Raw genomic sequence first — 20,171 nt, 5'->3', positions numbered from 1 at the left:
ATCCAAGTAACCAAGGCCCTAACATGCGCGTCGTCATGAAATAAAAGGGATGTGCATTGGTGATGGTGAATTTCGATGTTGATGTTTGATGGATGAGCGGACTCTGCACACCCACCCTGGGCGCCGCCGCCCGCGACGATTGTCGATTCCTATTATTATTTGCAAAGATGGAGATACGCCGACGGTGGGACAAACACGGGGCCCTCGCAAAAAGCAAACAGGCCGTTGGAGGTGGCACAAAGTGGCTTCGGGACAAGGGACAAGGGAGGGAGACACCCCACCGGTGGCCAAGGGGCGTGAGACTCTCCTCGGCCTTTATGGAACAGGGGTCTTCTGCAGTGGGAGAGGCTCGCGAGAGACGGCCATGCACATGGATTCTCAGTGTCATCTGCATCCTAGATTACTTTTGGCTGCCGGCTTGGGACGAGACAGCCATCCCCCAATGGGTGCTAAAAAGGCCTCAGGCGTCCGGCACAAAAGTATCGTCATGACCGAAGCTGGGCAAATATCAATACCCTATCGTCACGCACCCCACGCTCTCCCGCTGTCAAGTTTTAGCTCTGCCAAAGACCTTCTGTTCACGGCACAGTATGCTCACGACTGCTTGGTCCCTAATTATCCTGCCAAGCTGTCCTGCTCTGAGGTGACTGACTGATTGCGCACACGAGGCCCTCTCAACAACACAACATGGCGACGGGGTGAGTCAGCCTGCAACTCTTTCTCTCCTCTCCCATCGCCGGCTTACATATATTCTCCTAGATCGATGCGAGAAGCCGTCAAGGCGCTGACCTCGACCTTCTCCGCGCCCACCGTTCCGTACCCTCTGCCGGACGAGCTCCACCAGACCATTGAGGCATTCCTCGACCGCAACCCTGACATAGAGGACCACGATTCACAGCGCTTCCATGAGGACCTGCTCTCGCTGTACCGAAAACATGTTGCTGGCGTCCCAGACAAGCATGGCTCCTTCCTCAGCGCGCTGCGACTGGTGCGCCCAGCCCTCACCAATGAAGCGCGATTGGCCGAGTGGTGGGGTTTGGTAGTAAAACCGACCATAGATGGCACGGGCTACAAGAGGCACGAGATAGAAGACGCTCGAGAGATTCTCCAAAGCATATTGGTCTTCGACGCAGACGAGGACAAGGATGGCGAGCTTGCCTGGATATCTGGCCACTTCTCAAGGAAGGTGCTGGATGTCTACCTTGCCAGGACGAAGATTCCTTCTGCTGCTGACGACGTCATTTCACCTGCAGACGAGTTCGTGTCTCACGAGCTGGAGTCTGTCCTTGTAGCATTTGGTCGAAGAAAACCCAAGGTATGCTCCTAACGACGAAATGGCCTGCCCCACTACTAACCCGTGCAGGAACTCCTCCTTCTTCTAGATGATCTTTTCCTGCATAAGGCACACCGCATCCAGGCGTTGAATCTCCTCAGCGCATTTGTACGGTTGCAACCACCACATCTCTACCTTGTCCTCGAAACAAATCTTATCCAGCATCTCGAAAAGTGTCTACTAATCGACACGTCGTCTACCGTGATCGAGCTTGCGCTGATGGTTCTCATCATGTTCCTTCCGCACATCTCTAGCTCATTGACCTCCGACCACCGCATTGCCAAGCTGTTCCTAATCTACAGCAGACTTCTCTGTTGGGACAAGTTTGCTACCTCTGGTGATGCCAACAGCACCAGTGGGGCATCAGAAGGCCACACGGAAGAGAGTTCAGATGAGGACGATGATTCTGACCAACAGTGGGAGAAGGCGGAACAGTCCTCGGACTTCCTTGACAACTCTGCACCAGGCTTGCTCCACTACTTCACGTTTCTCTACGGTCTCTTTCCTCTCAACTTCATGAGCTTCATACGAAAGTCAAGGAAATTTCTTAAATCGTTGGACTTTCCAGGTGCTGATGACTTTGATTTGGACCAGGATTTGATTCACCGGAGAACAGAACCTTACCGGCGCGTTCACCGATTGCATCCAAACATGTTCACAACGACCATCGAGGATGAGCTGAACGAGAACCGTTGGCTCAAGAGCGACCCTGCAGATGTGGTTACGGAATGCATGGACCTTTGCATTGCTGTCTCGACAACACTGGACGACCCCGGGCCGCCGCCTACTACTAAGCTGCCCGACCTTCCTGTCCCTCCTTCAAAACGCATCTCACAGGCAGATTTCACGCTCGAAGATGACGGGATCGCCACCAGTGAGTCCGCAGCCAGCTGGCGAAATACTCAATCAACCATGTTTGCCGCCTCAGCGAATGGCCAACCAGACCACTTAGATTTTCCTCCTCCTCCAAGAAGCAAATCTGTGAAATCCTCTAAATCTGCTTCTCCGTTATTGAAAAGCCAGGACGTCCTGGATAGTCCAACCTTACCACCTGCAAAGGACGAGAAGAAGCAAAACGCTAAGCCTGGTCTCTCTTTGACTGGTCCACAACTGCCGACCCCTCCTCCCCGCCTGGAGAACTTTGCACAGGCCTTGACAACAGGGTCTAACTCGCCTACACACTCGGAATTCCAGAACCAGAGTATGGCTTCTTTGCAGAGGGAGATCATGCTCTTGCGAAACGACCTCAATTTCGAGCGGTATCTGAAACTGCAGCATTTGGCTCATATTGGCCAATTACAGAGGAAGAATATTAAAGAGGCAACGGCAGAGGCAGAGACTCAAAATCTAATCAACACTAACCGAGCTCTCAAAGCAAGACTGGCCAAGGCAAACGAGTTATACACCCAGTTGAAGAAAGAAACCCTTATCAGCCGAACCCAGTCCAAAAAGTGGGAGGGCGAGCTCAGTGCGAAGGTCAGAGCATATAGGGAAGACCAAAAGGTGTGGCATGGCGACGAAGACAGTTTACGATTTGAACTTCAGAAGACTCAGCAAGATTGCGAGCACCTAAAGAGGATGGTTGAGAAGGCCGAGGCTGAGCAATTGAGGGCCCAACAAAGAACACGAGCGTTAGAGATCGAGCTCGTGGATTACGGCAACGTTCGGCGCGACCTCGAGGCGGTACAGGATAAAGTTATGATGTTTGAAGACCAGAGCAAGGATCTACAAGACCTTGTGAAAGAGCGAAACGAATTACGTAACGAGTTAGAAGTCGCGAACATGAGACTGAGCAGCCGAGAGCAGGAGAGAGAACGGTCTATCAAAGCGTACGAACGGCGCATCAGGGAGCTTGAGTCCCGCTTACAGGTGGCGGAAAAAAATGCTGGGAGGCCTGGTCAACTATCTCCTTCCGTTCAGCAGATGCTCGATTCAGCGATGGCCGCAAACAATGCGAAACTACAGCAGATGAAGAAAACCCACTACCGCCTTTTGGAGCAATACACGGAGCTAGAAATGAAATATCACGATCTTGAGGGTGATCAACAGGCCGGCTTTAGGCACCTCCAGGACAAACCCAGTTACCAGGACCTCGAAAAGGAATCACTCAATCGAAACTTTAGTATTCGCCAAGGTAACGTTAACGTTGCTCCATACAACTCCAAGTATCTGCCACCAATCACCTCAGAGCACCAACTTGAGGAGTATGACTATTATAATGAGTACCATTCTCCCGTTTCTAGCAACAGCCCCTCTACAGCCAATTACCCTGCCCGTCCAGTGCGCCTTGAGTCCTTGGCAGCTCAAAAGTCGCCAAAAGAACCAGGTACCCCTCAGCATGGGCAGGATTTCTCTGCAGCTTACGAGTCCTCTCTGAATGCGCAATTCCAAGCCCCGAACGCAACCGAGACCGTGCTATCGAGTAGTAAGAGCGCTTTCTCAGTGTCCACCAGTAGTAGCAAGGGAGACGAGAAGAAAAAGGTTTCATCAAAATCAGAGGTCCGTGTATACGGGCGTGGTAAGCATTGAGCTCTTTTCACATTGAAGTATCGAATGGCTGACGATGGTAATAGGTGGCGCTCAGAACATCGGGAAGAAAGTAAAAGAACCCAAAGAGGAGAAGCAGAAACAAACCAAAACAGGGGGCTTCCGTTTGAAGGGAATCATATGAGGACTGGAATGTTTGATGGCGAATCATTTCAGCTCCCCTTAATTCAACATTTCCCTTACGAAAAACACCGCTTCCATTCGACTCTCGAATCTGAAATTTGAGAATCATTCGATCGCGCCTTAAAAAGCAGCTGCAGAGCTGCGCACACTTGTGCAGGGATACCACGAAAACCGGCTGGGGCTATTGTGCGCCACCAGACGGCGACAAATGCCTTGCACGCACAAAACACCCTGCATTTCGAATTGTCTCCTAAAATCCATTTGTTGGCTAGAGGGACATAACGACTGCTTCGGCGACTTACAGGCCATAAGCACACTACTTCACGTATTAGTTTCGAGTCAAGTGAGACAAAAGTTGGATGTGGCGGTCACGGTCACGGTCATCGATCTTCAGTTCAAGCCACTTCTGCTATAGTGGCTTTAGATATGGTTATCCTTCGGGTCTCTTCTTTGAGTTTGCACATGCCGTTGCGGCGAGAACTGGCTCAACCATCACCGGCAATTGCGGGCTATTTCCTTTGTCCTGGATTAAAGTAAGGAGTTCATGGCCTAAGGTGTTTGTTGGATACTCTCCAGGTTTGCTACGAAATTTCACGATTGGGCAGGCCACTGTTCGCGTTTCATGCGTGCATTTTTCCTTCGATCGTAGCGATACCACTTCTCTCGTCTCCTTCTATTCGCTGTGCATATCTGCACTTAAGATTTTCGCTTGTATCATATTGTCTAGTTCTTACTGCTGTACGAGTGTACTGCGATCTAAAAGCCGTGCTACTTACCACATGGGCTGTGAGAAAATAGTTCGTTTCATCACCGAACGCATCTGGTCCTTGTTAGCTTGACTTGTGTGTCTTGTCCTTCAACGTGTCGCCAGCTCAGCGTCCAAATCCTTGGTCGGTTTTCAAGGTCTGTATCCGACCGAGGTCCAAGAGTGTTCGCCCCGCCTCGCCGGTCGATAAGTTTCACCTTATCCCAAGGTCTGCTGTGCCGCTGGTTCTTATGTCTCATGCTATATCCCTATATCAGCCTCTAACTATCACTTGAAACACGGGACAGTGTAAACGAGCATTCACAATTCCAATTTCAACAATTCCTCACGGCCTACAATTCTATCAATGGCAGCATTACAAGCCTGCCCGACTAACCGTTGTTTAGTGGGCACGCTCGGCGACTAGCACCTACACAGTCATGCTTTTTCGACATTCGCACAGCGCAAGAACCCTGTTCCCTACGCAATATTTCCGTTTCTAGGTGCCTGCATCTTCCCATGCTTGTTCCTCCTTGACTGCTTTTTTGAGGGAGGGGCCGTGTCCAGATCGCATCATTCTCGCGTGCTCGACGTGCGGAGAAGGGCGTGTGCGGGCGCGTTCGCATGAAATTGGAATGCTTAACAACTTCCGCCAGAAAAATGTGTGTGCTGTGCAGTCCATCAGGGGCAAAGAACTTGGAGTTTATTGCTGAGAGGCGTTTTATGCCTTTTCCATCGCCACCGTCATCAATTATCAATCATCAGCAAAATATGGAGCCGTTCATGAGAAAGCGAGCTAGGGGCATGGCCAGACTCCCGAGTCAACATTGGTTGCTAGGTTTTATTTTTACCGCATCTCGCTTCCTCGCTTCTGGAACTCGCTTCTGGAAGTCTGAAGACACGTTCCATCTTCGCTAGGAGAGTCGAATCTATCGTCGCTGCAACGGCCGAATAAAGAAAGTGCAACACGTGGTGATCTAGATCGGATAAAGTATCCGTGTCCGAGGATTGGTCCACTTTTGACAATAAAGTTGCGATAGGATAGGGATGGATGGGTGCTCTTCAGGACAGGTCAGAACAGCGCAAGGAGAAAGATGAGGGAACTCCCACGGTCACGAAACGTTAACTCCACGGTGTCGAAACGAGATTGACAAAAGCAAAAAGTACCGGTGCCCGACCGGAAGAAAGTTCGGGATGCAGAGTGACAGAGACGGGGGTGGGTGATGGAAATGTACGCCGCTTCCGATTGGGTGAATGGGTTGGGGTGATTGGGGTGCTTGTTTCAAACTCTTGCATGCACCCTGAGCCGCTCCGTCGCCATAACCGACTCATTGCCGATTTCGGTCACTGCGCTACCGGCACATTCGTGATCAGAGACAGGGAGCACAAAATTGTATGTATGGTGATGAGTATTGGTGTTGAGTTTGTTTCAACCACATACGCCGCATGCAATCTGCTGCTCCCATCACCATCACCGAGCCTTCACTATCCCAGCCGGCAGGTTTCATCCTCCCACCGGTTAATTCCTCTTGACTTTTGTGCAATCCAGTTTAACATCTCTCGAAAACGCGATAAAGTCCCTTCAGATTTGCGACCTCCACAACCCCTCTTAACAACCCCTTCGTAGCCACAAGCCTTGCTTTACAAGCCGGGAAAATGACATATTCGATTGCTCGCCGGATTTGTTTCCTTCGCAGGGTTATGCCTGGGTCTTCCTCTATTACCAACTCTTTTCCTTCGCCATTCTCATCTATGGTGGTTGGCGGAGGTTGGGGACGCGGCAAAGGTAAGCTCTCTGGAACATAGAAACACGCTAGCTCTCGTATAAAGGACTGGAAACATCCCTTCTCGTTCTCCCAATCCACATACGGGCCCAGACGGAGTAAGAACGGGGGTAGTTTGGCTAGTGAAGGTGTATAGCCTTTTATCAATAATGGGAGCGAACACAACTCTCCTCCTGCTGAGATCTCCATGGAGAAGTACTCCATCAGCAGCTCCCTGCGGTTGATTAGCTGATCCCTTACGCTCTCAACAACTTCGTCCCAGTTGACTTCATCTCCTGCATCGCCAGCATTGTCCTTCTCCTGGTCGGCCGCGACCTTCAGAAGGTCGTGAAGTGGAAGCGGTGGGTTAAAGCGAATCGACCCAAAGTTGGCAAAGTCGGTCAAACCGACTTGGTAGAAGAACTCATTAAATAGCATACCGTAGTCTACTAGGAAGAGCTTGACGCCACCTTGTATAGCAGCAATGCGTTTCTGTTCGTCAACGATGCCGACGAAGGTATGTGTTGAGATGATGTCCGTGAGTTCGTTGTGCATAGCGTCTCTGATCTCGGCACGTAAGTCTTTAATTGAGGTCAAGCGACAGGGGGTTGGTTCTCTTTTGGTGTATTCGTATTCCATGTCATCGATATCCTGATCAGCATTTCCATCCCTGGAAGGATGCGGTTGTAGCATAGACGTTATTTTACGAGCGGAGGCATCGGTGCGGACAAGATTGTTTTCATATGGCTTCCTTGTAGCTGTCTTTGAGGTGGGTTTCGTGCTACTACGGTCGGAGGTGTCTCCTGTCGTTGGTGTACCAGGAATCGTCTGCTTCATGGGAGTCACTAATGGTACTTTGGGGTTGGTGAGCAGAGACTGTGTCATGAATGACCGGCTTGTGTCAACCTTGCTCAAACTATCGCACATCTCGTCGCAGATGATAGCAATGATCTCGTCTTCGTTTAGAAAATGAACCTCTCGCTTCGTCGGGTGCACATTAACGTCCACGCGTTGAGGGTCGATATCAAGACTCAGGTAAATGAAAGGGTGCCCGCCCTTGGGGAGGAACGTAGCGTATGTCTGCTCGACGGCCTTTTTAATAGTTGCAGATTCAACCGCTCGGTGATTGATAAATAATAGCAGAGTTGTTCGTTTCGAGATATAGTTAGCATTACTAATCCAAGCCTGGCACTTGAAGCCCCAGCGCACATTTTCAGCCTTGAAGTTAACGAGCTCGCTGGCAACACTACTCCCATGGATCTGGCGAATTCGGTCGACCGTGCCAGCACTCATTGGGACCGAGACGCCAATGGTAGAGTCTCCTTGCTTCTTGCAAGAGAATGACACGCCGGAGCAGTGGACGGCATACTTGCCGACAAGTTCAAGGATTTTAGCGTACTCTTCGCTGGCAGAACGAAACGCACGGCGACGCGAGGGGATGTTGTAGAACAGGTCCTCAACCTAGAGTGCGTAAATATAAAAATTCTTCAGAAAGGGGTGTTTAGCGATCGTTACAGTGATTTGCGTTCCAGGCCTTCCAGCGATAGGCTTAGGCTCAGCACTTTGGCCTGGCTTCGCACTCGCAAGCTTCCCATCTGCATAATGAGCTCTCCAAGCGCAACTTGACTCCTTGGTCCTGGTGGTGACACTCAAATGAGCGATATGGCTGATGCTAGCCAGAGCTTCGCCGCGAAAACCGTACGTGCCAATTGAGCTGAGATCCTCGAAAGCCTTTAGCTTAGACGTAGTGAATCGCTCACAAAGAATCGACAGGTCTTCTTTCTAGTCATACGTTAGGCTTGAAAAACCTGAAAAGGGGTGGCAACAAACATCAATGCCATGTCCATTGTCTGTGATTTGGAGGAATTTCAGACCGCCATCTTTGACCACAACCTCTAACGCAGTTGAGCCCGCATCAACTGCATTCTCAACCAACTCCTTCAGGGCGTGCACAGGTGCAACGATGATCTCTCCTGCTGCTATCTTATTTACGACGTCTTGAGAGAGCGCTTTGATTCGGCGAGGGGCTGGAAGGGGTGCCAATTCGTCGGCTTTTCGCTTGGTGCCGCGAGGCAGGGAAGATTCAATCTCCATGTCATCAGGCATGATTACCAATGAGAGTTAGATAGATGAGGTTGGTGTTGGGTTAGGAATGGAGAAGAAAGAAGCGTGATGGAAAGAGCGACGACACGCGATCACGTGAACCCAACCTCAAAGTGGCGGGGTAATTACGAGCATGCTGCCTAACGTTAGTTGTTCCTTCTACAAATGAGTACTAGCGACTCTGCCTAATGTTTGACGCATCTGGTGTAGGAAATTCACCATATAAGTCCACACCCAGAACTTCACTCCTGCTAAATCCCTTTACTCAACCTGTCTCTATTGCCATGTCTACACCTTCCTACACTCGCCCTACAGCCTCGTCTGTAACAAGAGCAAGTCCAAGAGCCCAGAAGCCAGCAGTTATGAAGGAATTGAAAAGACCGTCTTCCATTTCCGACAGTGAACGCGAATTAATCCAACTGCTCCGCCGTGCCGAAGCATTCACCATCAAGCCCGCGGACCCCTCCAAACCATGTCTCGCCGATCTCCCGTCAGAGATCCGAATAATAATATACCGCTATATCCTCGATCCTTATTACCCTTCTATTTCTTGCGCCCCAAAACTCCTCCGCGTATCTCGCGCGATTCGCCACGAAGCAGCCTATGAATGGTACAGCCGAGCTGCCTTTACTTTTCACACCCACGCCCTCGAATTCAAGGGCATCAAACAATCGATTGAAAGATTACCCATTGCGCACCGGCTTTTTCTAACTAGGAACCGCAACATCCTGCTTGAAATCGAGATCGGAGCTGTTCTTGAGGAGCTCTGGTCTTGGGATCCACGCTCTATGCTAGATGCGTGGAATGAGTGCCGTCAATTCGGAAACCCTTATGAAGTGAAAGGATCACAGCACAAAGACCACTTCATGAGTTTCTGCCGACTGGCTGGCTGGTTCCAATGGTGTGGCAAACCAGCGCATTACGGAATTCGCTGGCAGTATAAAATGGACGTCAGTAATAGGGAATCGGAGTTGTGGTGGGGGTCAGCATGGCCTTCGGTCGGGTATCGACTTGAGAAGTTCTTGAAGGGTTCGCTTGGTGTCTTCCCTTTACCCTGCGTTCAGCAGGCCACCAGTCTTGACGCCGGACAGAAGGCTGTGATGAAGAAGGAGGCACTGAATATGTTGGAGAGTCTTGACAAAGATTTCAAGCGTATGCAACCTTTGTGGCCAGGAAATGAGTGGGATAAGAGGGTGGCGTACTTGAAATGGTACTTGGGCAAGTGGTGAGTGTTGGATGTCTATCCTGGGGGATGGGACTGCGTAAATGACTCGACTCCTCGTTGATAAATTGTTTCATGATGATGAACTGCACAGACAAGATTGCAACGGATACCTAGAGCCCGCTGGCTTTCCCCTTTTTTTTTTTCAAAGCATTTTTATAACAACTTCTTATTATCCTTTTAAAGGCAAATTTGTGTATTTCCACCTTGTCGGTGAATCTGGAGAGGCGTTGGCGGTACGGTTGGTTTGCTAACGGTAACGAAATTGGAGAGCATCGGACGCATCACGGCCTTCATCATACTAGAAATCTCAGTATCATGGACCTGTGTACCATTGCCCCTGGTAGTGTTTGGTGACTACGAGCAAAGAATTGGAGAATCCAATCCCGCCCTCGAGACTCCTAGAAATGGTGTGAGACAGACGAAGGAGATAAAACGCTGCCACATATGGGCTAGGCCGAGAGTGTAATTCCGAGAGAGAATAAATATCAAACCAAGAACTCCCTTGGACGAAACGCCTAAGCTACTATATCCCTCATGATAGCATTCGCATCGACGGTTCAAAGCCGTATAACGGGCGTCCGAGCTGTAGCAATAGGTAAGCTTCATATCTAGAAATGCTGCAAGACGTATCACATACCCTATTCAATGTGAAAATTACGTCTTGTATGGACACGGTCTTCCGGCCGCTATGTTCTACTCCCATTAACCCACGGATACTGCAATAAGGAGAATTGCGAGGAATCTCACCTACGATCGCGACGATGTCCTTTAAGATCTTTGTTACAGTGAGCATACATGTCAAATACATAAATCGGGGCTAGGGCATACTATCTCCAGTCGTGACTTGAGAACTTGACGGACGTCTTCGTAAATCATTCCAGAGATACGCTTGACACCACCCCTGCGGGCGAGGCGACTGAGAGAATATTTGTTAGAGAGGAAGGGAAGAAAGCAAGAGAGTAAAAGAGTAAACAAGGGTACACAGAATGTGAACGTACCGGATGTCACCTTTAGTCACTCCACGAATGGTATCCCGCGGTATCTTCCTGTAATGGCGTGAGCAGCAACCTTCCTATACGGTATAGCTTCAATCTACTCACTTGTGCCTTCTGAAAGCTTTGCCCTTGCCTAAACCCTTGCTGCCGAGCCCCATTCCATACCCAACGCCCAACCCAAGTTGGCGAGCTCTCGCAGTTGAAGGAGAAGCCGCTGACGATGGGACGGCATTGCTGATGGGGTGGCCGCTCGCGCTAGGCACACCTGTAAAGCGAGGCGTACCGCCGAACTGTTGGGGGCGCGGTTGCACCATGTTGGCGCGTTGTTATCCTAGGATATAATATTGATAGTGGAGGATGGAGGCAGCAATCTAGTTGTGGTGGTTTCGTCCTCGCAGCTCGTTTGCGCACGGGCCAGTAGATCGTCCACTCGCTTGGGGACGCGGTATCATGTGAGGAGGGCCTCGTGATGACTAGGCTTCCACGATTCTACCGTAACTAACTTTACTTGAATGCAAGCTATCAGGAACTCATCAAGTGAGAGTTGTTTTGACAGAGTGTCTGCCTTGAGAAGTTAAATTATATAGGATGATCCTCCTTTGATATAAAAGCGTTTGAGCAGAATCAACAACATTGACTATTTACTGCCCCTCTCCTATTCAATAGTTCTTCTTGCCCAACCCTCCTCCTCTCCTGGTGCGAGCTGAACGCTGTAGTCTCCATGTGCCACCTCCGCCTAAGGATCCTTTCGCTTAACATGCTTCGCGTACTGGTCGTGCCCTTTTGTTCTTAGGTCATATCCTGCATCATTCAAGCTCTTCTCGATTTGCTCCGCAATGGTCTCTAGTGCCCGTCGTGACCTCCCCATTGAACCCTCGATCGCTTGCCTCTCGTGGAATGTCAAAGCCACTATCTGCAACGTGAACTGGGTCAGTGCCAGAGAAGTCGGCGGGAGAGCCGTCGATTTAATCGGGACGCGGGACGGAGGGATTTGTGCGATTCATGGCATTATTGGGGGCCACAGACCCGGAGGAGCTCTGACTTGAAGATGGCCGCCTTGGTGAGAGGTTGTTGGCGCCAATTTGCTTGCTATTCAGTCTGCTCGGTGTTTGCAAGATAGTCTTTAAAAATGCTTGAGCTGCGTGAATACTAGGTTCAAGGCAAAGGATCAAGGAGCCGTGGATGTTAGTGTAAGAGAAGCATGGGAAGCTTATTGAGAGCCTCCATTTTGTACACTCTTTCAACTAGCCCTTGCTTTCGAGTGCACGGGTGCGTTATGATGACGCCATGAAAACCTCATTACGAGAGGAGATCGGAAAGTGAATTGATGTATCCCGATCGAGCATTGACCTCTGTATAAATTTCAATATCACGTGAATGGCGGGGCCTTTCCAGATGCCTCGTTTTGTGGCTTGGATTCGAACAACACCAAAACGCGTCAGTTCACAAACAGCCCGCTCTTTCCACACGCTCGCTGTCTCATCCTCGACACGTCCACACGTTAACCACGCATACTAACTTACCTCAATCAACAATGCCGTCACCGCCGCCGCTCTCGCAAGACGTGAAGCGCAAAGCCGCGCGCGAAGTCATCGACATCCTGCACGAAATTGCGACACTTCTCGTACGAATTGCCCGCCCCCTCCTCACAGTGTCTACTAATTTTAGAATTGCAGAATACACATCTCGACCGTCAACAACTCTCGTATTGCGTTTCGTTGATCGAGAATGGCGCGAATCCTGAGGCATTGGCGGTACGCAAACATATCCTTTATGCGGTTGTGAAGCAGCAAATACACAGGGAATACATATCGACAGGCTGACGAATGCTTCTTAGAAAGTGATCCGAAAGCTGCGGTCTGAATACGATCCATCTTCCGGTGAGGGCGAAGTAGATGGGGAGATGACAGGAAGTACACATCTAAAGCCTCAAACACAGCGGAGTGGACATCGTAAAAGCCCTGCTAGCTAAGGAGCAGCAGTTCTTCCGACCAATGCACAATTTTAATGCACCAGGCTGGGCCTGAAAGATTGATCCTCTTATCTAAATACGGAAGCCTCCTTCCACAGGTCCGACCCGGATGCACAGCAGATGATCCCAAAACTCCCCGATATTAGACCTGGATGAATCAACCACGGACAATCATTGTTGAGCGTTCAGCTGCTCTTGGCATTTGATACTTATCGGAATGGCTCGAGGTGCGGGGTACCAAATCCAAGGTTCGCGCCAAGGGGTGAATGCATGGTTATCAGTATCCCGAACTGTGATGCGATAAGGCGCCAACGAAACCTGGACGGGGTCAGATGGACAATTAAAAGACACCAGGTTGGTGGGACCATCTGTCATCACGGCTTGAACTAGCAGATTTAGACAGAACATACAGAGGGCTCCGTGTGTGGAAAAGGGCTCTATAGTTGACTGTAATTCAAGACCGTTTGTGGATTTTCCTATCTGCTTCCCCACGTTGGAGATGACCTCCGTTGCCTGAAATTGCCCTTCTCATCTGCGACTTTCTCTAGTGCTGTCTCCGCCCTCGCTTCCCTCTTATCCAAAAAGCTATTGTAGAGTCTCGGAAGAATCCGCTTCGAATCTATTAATCCATTAGCATCCCGTATCTCATTTCGTACAAATCTGCAGACATGAAAACTTACTGGCATGATCCCTATCAAAGATAATTCCATCCGCCCCCTTCTCGCCCGCAACCTTGACTGCTTCCTCCAGCAGTCCCTCGCCCACGCCTTTCCCTCTATACTTCAACTTAACGGTCCAAGCCCTCACAAGCGCTTTCCCCCTGCGCCGTCTCCCGCCCTTCTTCTTGGCCCCGTCATCCGCCCAGCCCAGCACCAACGCTCCAATAATCTCCTCACCCCACTTTACAACAATCAGCCTGTCGTCTCCAAGCCAATCCCAATTGACGTCCTCAGCGAGGGAAAGATAGCCTCCGGTCGCCATGCGCACGGCTATGAGACAGGTCATCGTGATGCCCCCAATGGTAGTCCCAAGGACTAAGATGTCGTCGAAGTCTTTGTACATGTACTGTGTTAAAACAGCGAGAACGAGAAAATAGAGCGCGAGGTTCACGGGATGCAAAATTAACATCTTGCTCGCAATCTGTCGCTGCTGTGCCACTGAATCCGCAACTAAGCGCAGTCCTTCTACTCTGTCGTCCTCGGATTCGGCGGTGTAGGTTTTCAGCTCGGGCAGGCCGTCGGTGGGAATTTTGGGAGCCTGCTCGTGGATGGATTGGGTCGGCGACATGATTTCGGTTTGAGCGGGTGATGGATAAGGGTTGTGTGTGGAGGTGACGGCGGAGAAGGAAAGAGGGGACGGGGGGGGGAGTGGGTAGTGGGAGCTGCTGCCGCGGAAAGTTGTGGGTGTTCCCATAGGCGAGGGCATGAGATCGTCGTCGGTGATACGGAGGTTGGCGCTGAGGGAGGTCAGGAAAGCTGGGTGGAAATATCTGAGTTAGCTTCTATTTTCAAAAAAAAAAAAAAAAAAAAAACCCGAAAATAATTTCGAAAACACGTCCTCAAGAAAGCATTGCATTCTTTGGCGCTGCGAAAACGTTGTGTGATAGTTGCAATGAAGCCATTGTTTTGGCCCACCATCAACCAACAACCAAAAAAAAAAATTCCCTCTTGAAAGCAGAGATCGTAAAACCCACCCGCACTTGTCCTGAATCCTGGAATCGCAGGAATCAATTTATCGGTCCCCGTATAATGATTAACAACGACAGTTTCCCCCAAATACCTCTGCGGCGGCGCAGAAGTCGGACCAGCAGAAATCAGCGGCTTCGGGGGGAGCTGGCGGACCATTATAACTCAAGTGACCAGTAAATGGTAGAATCCAGCTAACTTTGGATGGAAATTTCTTCGAAGCTATGACATAAACAATTGTCTCGAAGAAGAAAAAAACAATAAAAATCGTGTGTTGGTTCAAGGGCAGGACAGACACTAAGTCAAGAAGAGGACGGACATGGCTTGTTCGGTTTCGTGGGGCGCAGAATGGGATTGAAGACACTCGGACAACGGACGAGGGAGGAACGTGGGTTCTAGTATTGGCTCTCAGAAACGCCAAGATGATGGATTCACCGTCGAGCTTTTCTGCTGCTGCTGCGAGGCGTTTGGCCGGCGATCCAAACCATGGAGCGCTCGTGCAAAAAAGCCATCGATGCTTGCTGTGATTGGCGAGCATGCTTGGGTCCAGATAAGCAATCATGGAAGACGAAAAGCCACGACTGGAGGCTGGACCCCATATCACATCGTATCTGCCTCTGCCTAACATGCTTTCTCCACTAGACAGCAGCCATGTGAGCACAACATGGGTATTCCAACGAATGCGGTCGACCACCGCCAGCTCCATCACTATATTCACTTGTTGGAGGCATATGAAGGCCGACGTCAAAAACAGCTCCCCAGGGCAGGCGTAAACGAGGTGCTGGGGCCGCTGGCACCCATCAATCTGCGACAAGCACGTCTCCACAGATTATGAAACGAACCAAAACGCACGACTCCAACCGGATACAACCCCTCAAGTTTGAAGTGTGAGGTCTGAGTCTCCTCTCTCGATCCCTCCCTTCGCATGGCTGCAGTCCCAACACTCAAGCAATGCCTGACACACGAAACCCAGCCAAACTGACGCCATCGCCAGCCCACCCTCAGCGCACCCACCACTGGTGAACTTCATGCCTTGCCCGTCCAGTGTTACCTCATCATGAAAGCGTGAAGAGCCAAGCCTCATGCGGGGCACATGTTCAAAGCGATGCTATGCGCAAAGTCAGCAGGCAGGCAAAATAGGCGGCCAACCAACATCCAACCACGTTGCTGTCAAAACTAGTCACTCAACTGGTATGACACAAAACCCGGCTGATATGCAGGTGAGCGCGATAAATCGAGTCTATTTGCTCCAATAACATGGCCTCGTCTCCAACTCCCACTCCTCGCGCTCTCTCCACTCTGTCCTGTACGCCGTGACCGAGACTCGAGAGCTCCGTACATGTGGAACCTACTACTTACGTACTCTGCGCAACCGTACGAAGCCCGTCTCCACCGACAAAACAGGGCTTGAGTGCCAGGAAAGTGCCGCATTGCCAGGGATCCGCGTCCGGCAGTATGTTTCGGGATGAGAAGCGACGGTATGATGGGCACTACGAGACAACACCGCCTCAGGCATGCGTGGCACTCCGGCCTTCTCACGTGTCCATTCGCTGTTTTGAGGCCGAAGTGGCCGAGGTTCGACATTGAGTATAGGTATAGTAGACATGAAAAGCAAGACTACAGAAGGACTCTACCGTCTAGACCATTCCAGCAACAGGCTTGAAAACCACCACTTACCCCACCTCCACCTTCCGAGGCTGGCCTCATGACATACCGGCGGTCACAAGAGTGTAAAATGCATAAGTCTTGGTGTATAAGTCTAGGTTGTTGCGCAAGCGAATGCATATCTATTATTCTTTTACCCCCAATCCTCCCAACAAGCCATTTGCAAAAAAGTTCTCATATACATCAGACAACCGAACCCACCCAGTCAATATGTGTCTTCTCTTTTCTTCAGGATCGCCGTCCTTGAAAGTACAATACATGAACAGAATCCGCAATGGCCAAATCACCACTCCCACGGACCGCCACCAAATATGATCCAGGAGGTGCGATATCCATGTGTCTAGCTCGCTTCAGAGAGAACAAACAAAACGTCTTGTGATCCAATTGAAACTATGTCCTCAACGCCTGTTCTTTTATCGACAACGCCAATATTAACATTACCATATTAGACTCCACTCTCACACCACGTTACAGCTCTTAACAGAGCGCCTCGGCGACTTCTTTATGCGGCGGTCTAGCGAAGAGAGCTCCGGGACTCCTTGACGCCGGTCGCGCCATTGCCGCCATTGCAGGAATCTTGAATCCGGATTCTTATTCCTGAAAGGATGTTAACGACACAGCAGAAAATCGGAAGCTCTTCACTTCTGCTGTTTCGTTGGTGGCGCGGAAGACCCAGAACCAGGCTCAAGAGTGTGCTCATGGTTCTCCATTCTTAACACCATCCCGCCTTCTTCCTGTGAGCAGACTTGGCTGTTTTTGACCCATCGGTCTTCGAGTATTTCTTCCAAGGTAGCTCGCTTCTTGGGATCAATCTCGAGCATCCTTCCGATAATGTGCCTGCTCTCACGCGGCAGCAACCGCAAGAGCCGCCAAGGACCCTTGATTATTTGAGGCGGTTGTTGTTCCTTGCTCTGACCATTAGCCGAGGCAGGAGTCGAGCGAGATTCGTTGGTTACAGGTTCGGACTGAGCCCCATCCTTGCGGTGATGATGGTGATGACGATGTGTGGAAGTAGACTGATCTGAGGGCTGTCGAGATGCGGGTTCGGATTGCGGGCCGGCTTGACGCCGGTCTTCGCCTGTGGAATCGGGATTGAGGTTTGGGGTTGATTTTGAGGGATTTGTGATAGACTTTGGACCATCGTTTGGAGGAGCAACGAAGAGCTTGTAGGAATTATCCGAGACGCGAGGGGCTTTCCAAGGGAAGCGGCGCAACGTCATACAGCAGAAAATGATGGCGAGCGACCATATATCCGTGGGTTGGGGATCGTATTTGGAAAGATCATATACTTCAGGAGCCAAATAGGGATCAGAGCCAACGATGCCTAAAAGGCGTTAGCCGAAGATTGCAACACCTTAGGGCAATCAAAACTCACCGCTTGCGAGAACGACATCGTTCTCAAAAGGATAACGGAAGACTGCGGCACTCCCAAAATCAATGATCTTCATGATCCCATGCTCGTTGACAACAACATTGTCCAGCTTAAGATCTCTATGTGCTAATCCCATGCCATGCAAATAGGTTACTCCGTTAAGAATCTGGAGCGTCGCGCAGCTGACCTCTTCGCGGCTCATCTTTCCAGTCATAACGCATGCAAAGAGATCGAAAGGTGCATACTCCATGACGACGTAGAAGTTTCCCTTCTCCTGCACAAGGTCCATGGTCTCAATGATGTTGCCATGATGTAACGTGGATCCAATACAGAATTCGGCCGTGACCTTTTTGGTGTACTCCCTTTCCGTCTCATACGTATGTCTTGGGCGGAATTGCTTCACAGCAAATGTTACTCCGTCGCTGCTTCGCTTCATGAGCCGCACCGAGCCTCCAGCTCCAGATCCGAGAACCTTTCCGAACTTTCCGTACTTGCTCTGCAACCCGTGATCATCGGCGAATGGTACGCTGACGGACCCATGTGACAAGGGCGGAGACATGGTTCCAGATTTTTTGGTCTTCGATGGTTTCTCAGCCTTAGATGATCTCTCAGTCTTGGCAGACGGTGCTGGCGACTGGGCGCGTTTCTCCTTGCTCTGCTTATGACCTCCAATCTTGAAGAACCGCTTCAACTCCGACATCGACCCATGGTGGTGCTGTTTTCCGATGACAGAACGGGCGTCACTATCAGAGGTGGAACCATGGTGATGATGCTTTCCGCCGGCACCAAAGAAGCTTGACCTCTTCTCTTCTTTTGAAGCAATTTCTGAAGCATTTCCTCTTGGACGGGGCAAGGGGACTGTCGACGTTGAAGATGTGTAATTTTGGCTTCTTCGATTGTCCCTCCCACCAAAGACAAATCTGGGATCGAGAGCGTCAAGATTTCTCGGTTGGGGAGGGCGCCTAGAACGGGCATAAGGGTCGTCTTTCTCACCTGACGGTGTAAAAGGTCTGCTGTAGGTCGGCGTAGAGGTCCCCGGGGTATGATGTCCCGGGGTGTGAGTTCCAGGCGAGCCGGATGGACTTACTTCTCGAGAAGCTGGTATTGAGTCACCTGCCGGGCCAACCGAGAAAGTGGGAGGGTGTTTTGGGTGTGCTGCAACAACACCGGGTACGTCAGATAATGATGCTGGCCGCGGAGACGGCTGCGGGGATTGCCTTGGAGACCGAGACGGAGCAACAAACGAAGCCGGCCGTTTATCATTTTGCACAGCGTCCATTGACGTCGGCGGCGGCTCATGGGGTGGTGAGACTTGAGGAGTCATCATAGCCGGGTCGCTGGGAGTTTTCCTCTCTACGGCAGCGCTGGGCTTCCCTTCGTTGGACGATGTACCCGCAGGTGTCAGTGGCGGGGAGTGCATGACTGAGGTGGGAGGAGATGGGCGTGGTGTATTTCCAGAGCGATAAGCGGAGTGGCCTGAAGGTGTTCGAGAGGCAGGAGAAGGAGAAGGGGCCTAGGGAAATGGTCAGTTACGAACTGGTATAGGCGATGACTATCGCCTACTCTTGAAGGCGGGAGTGAGACGGGCTCGAAGGAAAAGTTCTCCATCCGCCGAGCTTGACATCGCGACTTTTGAAGGGTTGTAGAGAGATTGCGAATCTCTTCTTCGGCCTGGGAGCTGAGATCGCCATTGCATGTCTTGTCAGCGTGGGCGAGGGTTGAGACATGCTGCGGGACTTGTTCGGGCTCAATATCTTGGTTGACGGAGCTGAAGCGCACAGCCTGCGCGGGTTCGTCTTGTTGTGTGGAAGTCATGATGAGCTGCTATGCGAGAGGGAGGGTCTGGAGGGGCATTGTAAGACCCAACGAGCAGGTGGGGGTGTACGGTACATACCCACCGAGGGGTTAGTCACAATGGTGTTTATAGTCTAGTCGGTTGCAACGCCGTGTCTGATGAGGCCGGAATGACAGTCTTCACGCCCGCGGACGGTTCGGAATTGATCAGAACAGGTATGCACCCTGCAACGAGCGTGAAGAGTGGGCGAAGAAGAATGTCGTGCGTCTGCCTATGCGGTTTTGACCGGCGTCATAAAGATAGAGTCCAGCGAATGGGAATTCCGCGATGTGGCCGATAAAATAGCTTCCGGAAGCAGCGGCAAGTCCACGCAGAGCCGCGCGACGGTTGCTGGAGACTTCTCAGGAGAGGGGGATGCAATGTCGTCCGCACAAGACACGCAGTGAGTGTCTGGTCGGCCTGGCAGGAGCAGTGGAAGAAGAAGCACCTGGGGGGGCAGGAGGGGTTGTGATACCCATATCGACATCTCGGCTTACCAAGCTTGGCAACTATCAAATCACAAGCAGAGGGACAGGGATCTGTCACCTGTCTCCCGTCAACATTCTCACCTGCACTAAACGCCATAGCGAACCATCGGCGACCCGGCCCCATCCATCATCATCTCGCATCATTCGTGTTCTCGCGCTTCCTCCGGTCCTCGGCTCATCTGCTGCCTACTCCCTGCCAAACTGCGAACTCTGCCACTCGTCCTGCATCACATCAAAAGTCCTCCCAGAGTGTTGTTGTGGCACCCCCTTGACTGTCCCGCACTGGCCCACTTCGGCGTGCCTCACCGCCTCCATTTTGCC

The 20,171-nt window shown here is 51.0% G+C and overlaps 9 protein-coding genes across 9 annotated transcripts; 5 read left to right on the top strand and 4 right to left on the bottom strand.

Annotated features, from left to right (window-relative positions):
• Window positions 1-763: 763 nt before the first annotated feature.
• Window positions 764-4,004, top strand: BDR25DRAFT_323589 (uncharacterized protein; the record flags this gene model as incomplete). The annotated part of the gene is made up of 3 exons (XM_033692110.1): window positions 764-1,315; window positions 1,364-3,851; window positions 3,907-4,004. The coding sequence occupies 3 exons, from the start codon at window positions 764-766 to the stop codon at window positions 4,002-4,004; spliced, it is 3,138 nt and encodes a 1,045-aa protein (XP_033550754.1).
• Window positions 4,005-4,211: 207 nt separating this feature from the next.
• Window positions 4,212-5,793, top strand: BDR25DRAFT_352372 (uncharacterized protein; the record flags this gene model as incomplete). The annotated part of the gene is made up of 8 exons (XM_033695009.1): window positions 4,212-4,357; window positions 4,398-4,714; window positions 4,749-4,789; window positions 4,838-4,993; window positions 5,057-5,154; window positions 5,187-5,366; window positions 5,426-5,650; window positions 5,730-5,793. The coding sequence occupies 8 exons, from the start codon at window positions 4,212-4,214 to the stop codon at window positions 5,791-5,793; spliced, it is 1,227 nt and encodes a 408-aa protein (XP_033550753.1).
• Window positions 5,794-6,189: 396 nt separating this feature from the next.
• On the bottom strand, window positions 6,190-8,637 carry BDR25DRAFT_282016 (DNA mismatch repair protein mutL). Its single transcript, XM_033687936.1, has 3 exons — window positions 8,342-8,637; window positions 8,027-8,293; window positions 6,190-7,972 (listed from the first exon to the last, which is right to left on the bottom strand). Exons 1-3 carry the CDS (start codon window positions 8,615-8,617, stop codon window positions 6,299-6,301), a joined length of 2,217 nt encoding a protein of 738 aa, XP_033550752.1. The 5' UTR covers window positions 8,618-8,637; the 3' UTR covers window positions 6,190-6,298.
• A 3-nt stretch (window positions 8,638-8,640) lies between these two features.
• BDR25DRAFT_392297 (uncharacterized protein) lies at window positions 8,641-10,002 on the top strand (the record flags this gene model as incomplete). The annotated part of the gene is made up of 5 exons (XM_033698199.1): window positions 8,641-8,649; window positions 8,692-8,727; window positions 8,791-9,766; window positions 9,805-9,876; window positions 9,931-10,002. The coding sequence occupies 5 exons, from the start codon at window positions 8,641-8,643 to the stop codon at window positions 9,951-9,953; spliced, it is 1,116 nt and encodes a 371-aa protein (XP_033550751.1). The 3' UTR covers window positions 9,954-10,002.
• Window positions 10,003-10,077: 75 nt separating this feature from the next.
• On the bottom strand, window positions 10,078-11,188 carry BDR25DRAFT_301979 (histone-fold-containing protein). The gene is made up of 6 exons (XM_033689697.1): window positions 10,940-11,188; window positions 10,838-10,885; window positions 10,668-10,755; window positions 10,587-10,614; window positions 10,477-10,532; window positions 10,078-10,422 (listed from the first exon to the last, which is right to left on the bottom strand). The coding sequence occupies exons 1-6, from the start codon at window positions 11,146-11,148 to the stop codon at window positions 10,372-10,374; spliced, it is 480 nt and encodes a 159-aa protein (XP_033550750.1). The 5' UTR covers window positions 11,149-11,188; the 3' UTR covers window positions 10,078-10,371.
• Window positions 11,189-12,268: 1,080 nt separating this feature from the next.
• On the top strand, window positions 12,269-12,892 carry BDR25DRAFT_125999 (uncharacterized protein). Its single transcript, XM_033683770.1, has 3 exons — window positions 12,269-12,458; window positions 12,511-12,588; window positions 12,672-12,892. The coding sequence occupies exons 1-3, from the start codon at window positions 12,369-12,371 to the stop codon at window positions 12,804-12,806; spliced, it is 303 nt and encodes a 100-aa protein (XP_033550749.1). The 5' UTR covers window positions 12,269-12,368; the 3' UTR covers window positions 12,807-12,892.
• A 353-nt stretch (window positions 12,893-13,245) lies between these two features.
• On the bottom strand, window positions 13,246-14,838 carry BDR25DRAFT_256916 (uncharacterized protein). The gene is made up of 3 exons (XM_033686444.1): window positions 14,500-14,838; window positions 13,487-14,281; window positions 13,246-13,425 (listed from the first exon to the last, which is right to left on the bottom strand). The coding sequence occupies exons 1-3, from the start codon at window positions 14,648-14,650 to the stop codon at window positions 13,283-13,285; spliced, it is 1,089 nt and encodes a 362-aa protein (XP_033550748.1). The 5' UTR covers window positions 14,651-14,838; the 3' UTR covers window positions 13,246-13,282.
• A 604-nt stretch (window positions 14,839-15,442) lies between these two features.
• Window positions 15,443-16,471, top strand: BDR25DRAFT_352368 (uncharacterized protein; the record flags this gene model as incomplete). The annotated part of the gene is made up of 7 exons (XM_033695008.1): window positions 15,443-15,510; window positions 15,556-15,610; window positions 15,632-15,682; window positions 15,717-15,832; window positions 15,874-16,066; window positions 16,133-16,210; window positions 16,313-16,471. 7 exons carry the CDS (start codon window positions 15,443-15,445, stop codon window positions 16,469-16,471), a joined length of 720 nt encoding a protein of 239 aa, XP_033550747.1.
• A 323-nt stretch (window positions 16,472-16,794) lies between these two features.
• BDR25DRAFT_282005 (Pkinase-domain-containing protein) lies at window positions 16,795-19,795 on the bottom strand (the record flags this gene model as incomplete). Its single annotated transcript, XM_033687935.1, has 5 exons — window positions 19,423-19,795; window positions 19,092-19,370; window positions 17,532-19,041; window positions 17,123-17,480; window positions 16,795-17,065 (listed from the first exon to the last, which is right to left on the bottom strand). The coding sequence occupies exons 2-5, from the start codon at window positions 19,341-19,343 to the stop codon at window positions 16,795-16,797; spliced, it is 2,391 nt and encodes a 796-aa protein (XP_033550746.1). The 5' UTR covers window positions 19,344-19,370; window positions 19,423-19,795.
• Between the last annotated feature and the right edge of the window lie 376 nt (window positions 19,796-20,171).

The sequence above is a fragment of the Lindgomyces ingoldianus genome (genome assembly GCF_010093535.1).
Source record: "Lindgomyces ingoldianus strain ATCC 200398 unplaced genomic scaffold BDR25scaffold_8, whole genome shotgun sequence".
NCBI classification, from domain to species: domain Eukaryota; kingdom Fungi; phylum Ascomycota; class Dothideomycetes; order Pleosporales; family Lindgomycetaceae; genus Lindgomyces; species Lindgomyces ingoldianus.
The sequence above is the reverse complement of the archived record's forward strand: the minus strand, read 5'-3'. Positions and strand labels throughout refer to the sequence as shown.

Coding starts and splice junctions, on each gene's coding strand:
- BDR25DRAFT_282016 (XM_033687936.1), bottom strand. CDS start 8,617: ATGCCTGATGACATGGAGATTGAATCTTCCCTGCCTCGCGGCACCAAG. Junction 8,294..8,341: donor ACAATGGACATGGCATTGAT/GTTTGTTGCCAC, acceptor ACGTATGACTAG/AAAGAAGACCTGTCGATTCT. Junction 7,973..8,026: donor GGCCTGGAACGCAAATCACT/GTAACGATCGCT, acceptor TACGCACTCTAG/GTTGAGGACCTGTTCTACAA.
- BDR25DRAFT_301979 (XM_033689697.1), bottom strand. CDS start 11,148: ATGGTGCAACCGCGCCCCCAACAGTTCGGCGGTACGCCTCGCTTTACA. Junction 10,886..10,939: donor AAAGCTTTCAGAAGGCACAA/GTGAGTAGATTG, acceptor ACGCCATTACAG/GAAGATACCGCGGGATACCA. Junction 10,756..10,837: donor GTGACTAAAGGTGACATCCG/GTACGTTCACAT, acceptor ATATTCTCTCAG/TCGCCTCGCCCGCAGGGGTG.
- BDR25DRAFT_125999 (XM_033683770.1), top strand. CDS start 12,369: ATGCCGTCACCGCCGCCGCTCTCGCAAGACGTGAAGCGCAAAGCCGCG. Junction 12,459..12,510: donor ACGAAATTGCGACACTTCTC/GTACGAATTGCC, acceptor TTAGAATTGCAG/AATACACATCTCGACCGTCA. Junction 12,589..12,671: donor CGAATCCTGAGGCATTGGCG/GTACGCAAACAT, acceptor AATGCTTCTTAG/AAAGTGATCCGAAAGCTGCG.
- BDR25DRAFT_256916 (XM_033686444.1), bottom strand. CDS start 14,650: ATGGTCCGCCAGCTCCCCCCGAAGCCGCTGATTTCTGCTGGTCCGACT. Junction 14,282..14,499: donor AGGATTCAGGACAAGTGCGG/GTGGGTTTTACG, acceptor ATTTCCACCCAG/CTTTCCTGACCTCCCTCAGC. Junction 13,426..13,486: donor CTTTGATAGGGATCATGCCA/GTAAGTTTTCAT, acceptor ATGGATTAATAG/ATTCGAAGCGGATTCTTCCG.